The 9,885-nt window shown below is 35.9% G+C and overlaps 1 protein-coding gene across 1 annotated transcript in view; it reads right to left on the reverse strand.

The window, feature by feature from the left end:
- The window catches only part of SPON2 (spondin 2, extracellular matrix protein), a 6,527-nt gene extending 2,263 nt beyond the window's left edge, over positions 1–4,264 (reverse strand). The window contains exons 1-5 of the mRNA XM_010018586.1: positions 4,164–4,264; positions 3,137–3,362; positions 2,550–2,773; positions 2,098–2,289; positions 894–1,068 (exon numbers count right to left, since the gene is read on the reverse strand). Of these exons, the coding sequence (XP_010016888.1) occupies positions 894–1,068; positions 2,098–2,289; positions 2,550–2,773; positions 3,137–3,359 (814 nt within the window). The 5' untranslated portion in view covers positions 3,360–3,362; positions 4,164–4,264. The remainder of the gene's footprint in view (positions 1–893; positions 1,069–2,097; positions 2,290–2,549; positions 2,774–3,136; positions 3,363–4,163) is intronic.
- Between the last annotated feature and the right edge of the window lie 5,621 nt (positions 4,265–9,885).

Consider the following 9,885-nt stretch of genomic DNA (forward strand, 5'->3'; position numbering starts at 1 on the left):
AGCTTAATTTTGCTGACTGTGAGGTGACTTAGCACAGAGCTAGAGGCATGCAACCTTCAGACACCCTGGAGAAGCTTTTGGAACATGGCAGCTCTCCTAGGGAAACACTGGGAGACTGCTGTCTCTCAAATAGCATTCAGGATGTCAGTCTTATTATTAACCCTTCTTCTTACACTCTGTAAAAATTAACTAGAAAAGTGTAGTGAGAAAATCTCGGTAGACACTATCCAACTGCTACCCTTCCTTTAGAGCAAATATTATGATAAGTATGCATTTGTTAATTTGGAGATTTGAAAATTACCCAAAAAACTGACTTGAGTCAGTAGTTTGCGTCTCTTCCTAACTAAATGAGGTTATTGGCTAATAGTTTCAAGAAAAATGAGAACATTATTTTTGTCCTGAGGATGTATGTTTTATCATAAATATATCCATATCAATTGAATTATATAAATTCTTATTGCATATAACTATCAAGCCCTCTGACCTAGAAAGAGACAATAGTTCCTTTACTTGGGCATGATGTAGAAACTTAAGGACGAATATTTTCTTCAAAGTTGCAAAGAATTTGGAAACTGATTATGATCAAGTGTTTCTCATAAAAATTCCCTGATCTATGCAATACTAAGGCTTGAGAAGCCTTTACTGTGAATATAACCCAAACCTTTCAACCGTAGCTCAAATACGCAATCCTTATTCCTTATTCTTTCAGGGAGTCTCTTTTGTCAACTGGCTTGTTTTATTTCCCGTAGGTGAGTCTGGAAACTACTCTTATGCAGATAGGAGAACATTCTACCTAATCACCTGTTTCATCCACATCACCTACCACATTTCCACATATTTTCTGAATGAATGGGAATAACAGAATTGAACATATCAAAGTACTAATCACTTACCTAAGACAGAGTCTATTACTTCATTGCTTTTAGCTGGAGGATTAATAAAAGGTGCAGAAAGACCCAGCTGGTTTTTCTTTAATTTCACCATTGTTACTTGAGCAATAGGTGGCAAAATTTTGAGTTTGGGATAATAAAATGAGTTTGCTGGGTGGCTTGGAGAGGAGCAAGTGATCTGTCAAATAAAAAGGAGAACCTTAAAGAACCTATATCCTACTAGTAAGAATATAACTGTAAAATCATGTTTCTACATTTTATTGCAAGTAAAATGCGTATAACCAGTTTCTATGAACCTCAGTTCACATAACTACTGCTGGTAACCCCAGAATTTTTATGCATAATCCTCTGAGACTGAGCAAAATGAATTGTGCCATCCTTTGGATAGAGGACTGTAGTGGGAGGTACTGAAACCACAGCAAATGGTTTGATGGAAAGAAGTGAATGTTACTACAAAGAAGAACACAAGAGTATTATATTACAGTACTAGGTATGTTATAGCAGTTATCATGTTTCTAGAAAGTCAAACATATTTTTTTCCAGCTTCTTGATCCTCTTATTAGCACAGCATTTGGCTACAGAAAACCTTAAAGAAAGAATTAACTGAATGTTTATAGTATTCAGAACATTTGAGTCAAAATCCTCTGTTCTTCACCACCCTTAAGCAGCAAAAACAAAGTATGAGGCATATAGAGCATCAAGCAACAAAAGAGATTGAAAGTGGGGTCACCTCATAGTGATGAAGTTCTCCTCTGCTTTCCCTTAACACTTTTCCCTCAAGTGTTTCACATTCCAGCAATGCTTTTAACTGAAGACTCCTCCCCACATCAGTATTCACTACTAAGAATTTTCCTGGTTAGATACATATTTCATAATGCCAGGACTTTTGTGAATACTTTTAGTTTCCTGGTATTTTAAAAATTGTTAAAAATGATACAAAAATAGTCAGATTTTACAAAAAAACTTCAAATGTAGACTCAAATTTTCATGAACCATCAGCATTTACCTAATAAATTTGAATGATACAGAAAATAAAAGCATTAGGGTTATCAGCTATGTAATAAATCCATCGAGAGAGCATCAGCACTCTTTAAATACTGAAATCGGTTTCACAAGGGTCTATCATGTATTCATAGAATAGCTATCTTTTACAGGGAGGACTCAAAACATACAGGTATGAAGTACTAAACTATGTATATCCACCTACCTCTGTAACTGTGTCCTGTGGAATAGTGGCAAAGTTTGGGGAGGAAAATGTGAAACCACTGTCAGTTCCAGCGTCATATGGAGATAGGTCTACTGATACTTCTTCCATCCAGTGGTCTCCTTCACAGAGATTTAGACTGTCAATACCCACAAACCAGTCGGGGCTTGGAACAATTCGTACAACAAATGAAACCTACGAAACCAAATGATCCATCAGTATTACATTACTTTTTTTAAAATCATTCTCCTTACAGTTATTTTAACTTAAAAATTTTGAAAGAAATGTCATGATGCTCTTTTGCTTTATAGAACCTCTACAGTGCTCCCTGCAGTGTCATGCTTTTTAGTAGCTCTTTGCATTATATTATTCCTATGAGTGAGAATCCAAATATTTAATTTTGGGTGCTACTGACATGAAATAAACTTTTTCAATTAATATGTATATTTACTTACTAAGGGATGTCTTGGATGCACTTCTAATTCAGTAGACGTTTGTCCTGTACCACTGGAAATGGCAGGAGCAGAGAAGATTCCATGTACACTCTGAATTTTCTCTCCAGCTTCTTCTATTTCTTTCATTAATACCCATGCTTCACCCTTTTCAGCAAAATCACGGACACCATTGCTGGCATATTCATTTTTTTTCCACATGCTGTAGTCAGAACTATGAGTAACACCTATTTGAGTGAATACATGGCATGACATAAAAGTCTGGTTTAGATTGTCCCTATTTATTCAATTTCTCTGTTTTATTTCTAAGGTTAAAAAGAAAAAAGTATATAAAAATGAGTGAACACTTAAACATTTGGCTTATCTCTGTTTATTTCAGCTGCAGCCAATTGAAAACAGAAGTCAATTGAAAACAGTTGTGGATTTTTGAAAGCACTGTGGATACTTCACATGTCTGCATTTCATTCTTAGTAACTTTGGCTATTTTTTTCCTTTTTCATTAGTTATCTTAAAATTGACTGTGAAGAAATAAAAAGATCACAGTGGTCAGGAGATTTATTTGTTCTTAAAACTGTGCATACTTCACTTACCTAGCATTGATGACCACTGTGCTGGGGGCCTATAAAGTGGGTACTGCTTAGGGAAAGCAGTCTGACTCCATTTCCCTGTGAAGATTATGCTGTATTTAGCAAGATCCTCTGCTGTGCAAATAGAATCATCACCCACAGGAAAGCTGCTGGCATAACCTAGTATTGTTACAAGTAATGTCCAGATAACTTTACAGGAGCGGTAGACAAACGTCAGGTTTTCCATTCCCTTCCACACAAAGAAGAAAAAAATACATTAGCAACATTAGTCACTCCAAACTCAAAATTGAATAACAGTTTCCTAACAAAATGTAATGTACCGTAAGTTATAACCAAAAAGAAAGCATCTGAAACACTAAAAACTGTTCTGCTTCTAAAAACATTATTATAATGCTTTCAGATTTGATCTTTCCATGCTATATACTACAAATCTACCTAAGACAAGAGTTTCTAATGAAAATAAAAGTACCTTAACATTATCCATAGTCCTACCACTGAGAAAAATCTGTTTCTGATTTTCTTTTGAAACCTTATTAGAGTCACATCTTGAATTAATTAGAGTAGCAACTGTTTCTGTGGAAAACATTAGTGGTATATTTATTCTTCTAAAGATTAAATTGCAGGTTCCTTTGCCAAAAGAAATGATTTATTTTAAATTTGTGTTCTACAAGGGCTGTTTTATGGCATAACATTTAAAATCAAATACATTTCATATTTATATAAATTACGGTGCTGTCATAGCTTGTGCATTTAAAAGTAAATTGTAATTCCTTCAGATTGTTTAAGCTAAGCAGTTGTTAAAAAGCAGTATTTTCTAAAAGTTGCTGTCATAGGTTGTGCAAATTTTGCTCTTAAATTACTATAGCAATTGCATCAGACTGTTAAACTCTAGCAATTGTTTAAAGTAACAGCTTTTAAAACTTGCTTTTAAAACTTACTTTTAAATGTCTTTGTCCTTTGAGAAAACTATACAAATATAAGCAAAACACTATGAACATATTAATTTGTAAAAAGAGCTGTGAATACTCACTAAATATTTCCTCTGGAGCACTGGTAGGGGGAGAGCACCTGCTTTTGCTGGCAGCTGAGTTGCTCTGCAAGAGAAGACAGTAGGAGTCTTGCTATTTATGCCTGAAGAGGGTCCCTTTGGTCCAACAATTAATGTAATCTTTACACTTTCCAGGTTTGCAAAAAGCATGCCATCTTCTTGTTTGCAGGCTTTTCGGATGGTCTATCAGAGGTTTCCTGTCTGTCAACTGGTCCAGGTTCCTATCAGAAGACTATGATGCCGAATAGACAAAATGCTTTAAAAAAATACCTTGGATTCTTAGTAACAGTTTGAGTGTTCTGGTGCCTTTACAGTTCCGTGCTCTGATTAATGCCTCCAAGCTATACAAATGAACTGTTTCCAATGCTGGAATAGTTCTAGTGAATACACTTTAAATGAAAAGCATGTTTTCTTGTAAGTTTTATTGTCTGACAGATGCTCCTTCCAAACATTTACAGAGAGCTTGCTCACTCTCACACACCATATGTATGTGTTCAAATAAAACGGGTGAGGCAGCTAAAAAAGTCAAGAGGAAAAAAAAGTTACATTTCATAATTGCACATACTCACAGAGACTGTCTCTCCTGCAAATATGAATTAATCTGAAGTAGTACAGTGTATATTTTTGTGTCCTACAGTACCGTACGCTGGATGATGAAAGGGCTCTGTAACACTGTGGTTTCTTTGGAAAAAAGCTCTGAGATTTTTCTTAGCTGTCTTCAGAGTAAAAACTCCAAATTAAAATCTTATTCTCACAGTGAAATCATACCTCCTCTGTAGCACAGTACATATATACATCACCAAAATTATCTATGAAAAATTATGTATAATACAGTGACCCAATTAAGAAATAATGTTTAATATTGATTTTAAATTCTTTTCCCCACCACCTTCCAAATAAGGGAAAAGAGGGGTTTTGTGCCATGCCTATAAGGTTAACAAACGCTACTGGCCAGCAAAACAAGTTAAGTTCAAAAGTTTAGAGTGAACCATGAAGAAAGTCTTTCATAGGGACTTCTTTTGAAATTCTGAGGAACGTCACTTAAGTGCTTCCACAGATCTCCAATAGGATGGTAGAGCATATGGAAAATAATCAAAACAAACAACACAGTAATTTTTCAGATGAAACTTCCAGGCCATCACAGTTAAGCAATAGCTTAAGTGACATGCTATGATCCACCAGGAGGGGGTTACCAAACAACCAGATAACTTTATAGGCACTTTATTGTGGCACTTTAACTGGAAACTTATCCTTTCCTTCTGCCCCCGACCCCATGGTAAATCAAGACGAGCCAAAAGATGAATAAACTGGGATGTGTGAATGGAATTTCCATTGATTATTCTCCTGGCAAATGGAATTTATTACGAGTTTCAACACAAATGGATTCAGCACCCATAACCACAATTCCTGTATATCTGGGTAGATTATGGGAATTCTGTGGCAGGCTAAGCCACCTAGACATGGACATGCCCTTTATTTCCAAGACCCCTTCCTCTGTCCTGTGTTAATGTGATGTTTTCCATAATTTATTTCTGTTCCAGGAACCAGACTCCACTAAGAAAAAGAGACTTCATGGATACTTTTATCCAGTTTTTTGAGTGTTTGTTGAAGGATGATATTTGAACTACATCCAGCTCACTTCCTCCTATGCATGGAATTCCAGATCCATGGGTTCCTTAGAGAACTGAGTGTACTTACATAAGAAGTGAGTGATCTTTCCCACCCATGCAGCTACCTAGAGGAACTATACAAAGGTCCCACTAATTTTAAAGTATATTGCTCAGAGCACTGTTAAGATTACTTAAAGGTTGCTTATTTATTACTAAGTAGCTTTAAACTTCAGTAGGCTTTGTTGTTTACCATCATAATTACTGAACCAGCTAACTTCACATTTTGAAACATACTGTGACACTTCCAGGACAACACTGAAAGTGAGAACAAAGCAATTAGCTCTGGATATAGCACAGAATTATTTAATGTATCAGTCTAGCCTTTTCCTTTCCAAGAATAATTACTGGCAAAAGGCACACCACCAGACTAGATCATTCTGGTCCCATGACTACATGTTATGAATGTATCCAGGCACGGGACAATACATGCAGGCTGCATAATTTGGCACAGATATTATAAGAAAAACTTACTAAATAATAGAAGAAACAGAATCACTGGAAGTCATTAACTTTGGAAGTCATTTAAGGTTTCTATGTACAGAGTAGACAAAAAAATATCAAAAATTATAAAAGTTATAGTTAACTCTTCCCTTGGAATAGGAATGCGTGATGTATGGTCATCCAAGAGGCTTCCAGTTCTACATCTCTGTGTAATCACTTTATCCTTCTACTAGAGCTCCATTAGTCCAATTTCTTGAGGTTATCATGCTCTTCAACCTCACATATGCAGTTAATGGAATACAACAGAGTCTAGATCTTTTCCTACCTTACTGGTGTGGGAATGAGGTACTTTCATGCAATTTAATCTGAAAACTAAAGAGGGATTCTCTCCTCAAAGATTGCAGATACTTACAGGGAAACTGAATTATAGCCCTTATTCTTGTTCTGCAATACTGGTCTAAAATAGAGTTTTTCTTCCTTAACGTTCCTACACTAGACCTTTCCCCATTTACAATGATGGCTCTACCATGACAGCTTTCTCAAGATTAGTATCTTCAGGACCTACAGCCTCATTCTTACCTTTATTGGATTCATAAGAAATTGTTGGACAAAATACAATGATTGCAAATTTATTTAATTATCTTCTCTCCTCTCCCCACCCCACTGACTGAAGCAGGAGAATACAGAGAAAAACAAAACAAGTAATGGTGTCAGAAAATACTAACTTGAGGACTCCCAGCGTTATTTCTTTAAATAGAACTGTGCTAAGCATAATCAATCTCTGACATTGTGAAGGACATCAAAACACCAAACATATAGCTAGGAAGAAAGAAAAAGAAAAAATGGAAAAAACCCCAAACATTTCCGCTCAATGGGTTACTTTCATGGCTGGGAAGCCACAGATGCCAAATTTCTGTGGGCCAGCAGTTGGAGAAAAAATTGCTGTGGGATCAGAACCTATGCTTACATTCCTTCTTCAGTTTGGATGTCCCGTTAGAAAGCAGCTGAAAACTGGGAAGAAACCTTCCTTTACAGTTTACATCTACATAAAATTGAACATTTTTCTTTCTCTTTTACAGCAAAATAGCTTTTGTTTTTCAAGATTGTGTCTCTTCAGGTACACCTATTTCCTATCTACATGCATACCTCTGTAGACCCTGAATGCTAGACGGACTAGACATACAACGCTTGTTTCACTTGAGCATCAGTGCCAAAGTGTGCCTTGTGTTTAGTTTTACTTGCAGGAGTGTGCAACTTTTTATCAGTAAGTCTTACAGGCTTTACCAAGATTCACAGGATAAAAGCTAAAAAATATAAAACAAAAATGGTGTCCAGACATTTTGGGGTTTAAATAACAGCCATAACTGTGTATAAAATATCCTGTATTTCTGTTAAGCAAAAATAATTAATGAAGAAAACAAACAAGGAAAAAAGCCCTACTTAAAAATATAGCAATATACTCAATATGTTGATTTTTGAATCTTTCAGAGCATGCAAAAACATTCATACAGCCATGTTCAGTCAATCACACAGGAATATAGGACATTAAAAGGGTGTAAATTCCATTTTGATTAGTCAGAGAATAATTTAGTCCTTTTTCTGGGAAGCAACAAGATTGGCATGATTAGTTATGACTTCCATTAAGCTGTAAGATTAAGAGAAAGGAGATTTAACCAGAATGATTGATGTGAAGTTAGTTTGCCCACCTTTGTTCAAAACAGGAGCTTCTTTTGTATATGTATTCCCGAAGTGTTACCACACATTACAATTTTATTAAAACAATTTCTATTTTGCTGGTAAAGAATATATGTGGAACTTTGATTCACAAGCTGTTTAATATGCTTATGACTAGCTAGCCTTTCTTTGTCTACCAAGGAAAACATAACATTGTATTACTTAAGAAGGATTATATACACATACTTTCTCTCCTGTAGTTACCATGGATACACATACGATTATGGACACTCAGCAATGCCAAAAGGTTTACATTCAGTCAAAACCCTCTAAGCTCTAAGTTGTAAAATCTCAATATCAGAGTGGCAAGCAGCAGAATATTTTAGCATGGAGAAATTGTGGTACTGGTTTGGAAGTTTCTATAAAATGAAGCATATACATAGCCAAATAAAGCATTCCCAGTATTGGATGGTACAACAGAAGTGAAGGCAGCTTTAATATTTATCTTTAGGGATAAAAATTTAGTTTGATACCTAACATGAGTGCATACATATGAACTAGATATGTAAACTGCTACTATATATAATGGAATTCTAGTCCTTACTATCAATAGAATCTAGAGAACTGTTTAGCTCACTTTTTAATCCATATCTATATTTGACCAAGTGAATAACTGATGAGTAGTTATTATAAGAGTATGAGTATCCTCTCTGGTCTCCACTATATTGATAAGCTCTCCATTGATCAGACACCCAGTCTCCTGTAAGCAAGTACACATAAGTGACTGATTCAGGCATCTGGGGTTGACAGGGGGGGGGAGGTGCATTGTTCTTGGTTTGTTTTGTTTTATTTTAATTCCGAGCTAACTGAGAATTCAAGACAAGATAGGGAAATGCATAAGGAAAAATCCCAGTCTTACTGACCACAAGGACACTGATCAGCAACAAGAAGCAATTATATTCTGTATTTGTCATTTCTATTTCGAAATGTTGACTTTCTAAGACCAATTTTATGATTTCTTTGCCTTGTAGAAATGTCAGTTCTTTATCCCAGTGGCAACACTGCAGAAGACCACCCAATTACATTTCTAAAGTAATCACTGTCAAGGCCACTCTTCGCTTTTATTATTTCCTGATTCACAGTCAGTTTTGTCAATTTCTCTTGTATTTTTTTCAGAAGTGTTAAATATATTATGTGATAGCTGTGGAATTATTAGAGTTACATCTTTAATTCATGTGAATAATGAGGTATTGTAAAAAAGTGAATTGATCTTTTCGGGGAAGTCATCCATACAGCCTTGGGCAACATGGTCTAGTATGAGGTGTCACTGGCAGAGGGGTTGAAAGCAGATGATCTTAAGGTCATTTCCAACCCTAACCATTCTAGGATTCTATGATTCTATATATCACAGTCTGCACATTTTTGTAAAAGATCCATCATTTGACACCATAGCACGGTATCTTCTCTCTGCCCTGTACTGGTGAGGAGCCAATGCAGATTTAAGGGTAGCATTGGAGTAGTAAGTGCAGCGGGCACAACTTGAAGCAAGAGAGTTTCAAACTGAATATAAGGAAAAACTTTTCCACCGTAACAGTCAAGTGGTGGAGCAGTTGGCCCAAAGATGCAGTGCTGTCTCCCTCCTTGAAGGCTTTAAGACAAGACTGGATAAAGCCCTGAGCAACCTGATCTAATCTCAAAGCTGACTCTGCTTTGGGTAGGAGATTGGACTAGAGACCTCCTGAGACCCCTTATAACCTGAAGTATCCTATCATCTTATATTATGAAGAAAATTTGTTTCTGACCTTATTCCAATGCTTCATGTATCATTAAAAAAAGATTTCACTTGCCTAATAACCTCATAGGTTCTCTCCACATCTGGGATTTCTCTTTCATAAGCAATACCAGGAATGTAATTGCAA

Source organism: Nestor notabilis, unplaced genomic scaffold (assembly GCF_000696875.1).
Source record: "Nestor notabilis isolate BGI_N333 unplaced genomic scaffold, ASM69687v1 scaffold1230, whole genome shotgun sequence".
In the NCBI taxonomy this organism is placed as follows: Eukaryota; Metazoa; Chordata; class Aves; order Psittaciformes; family Psittacidae; genus Nestor; species Nestor notabilis.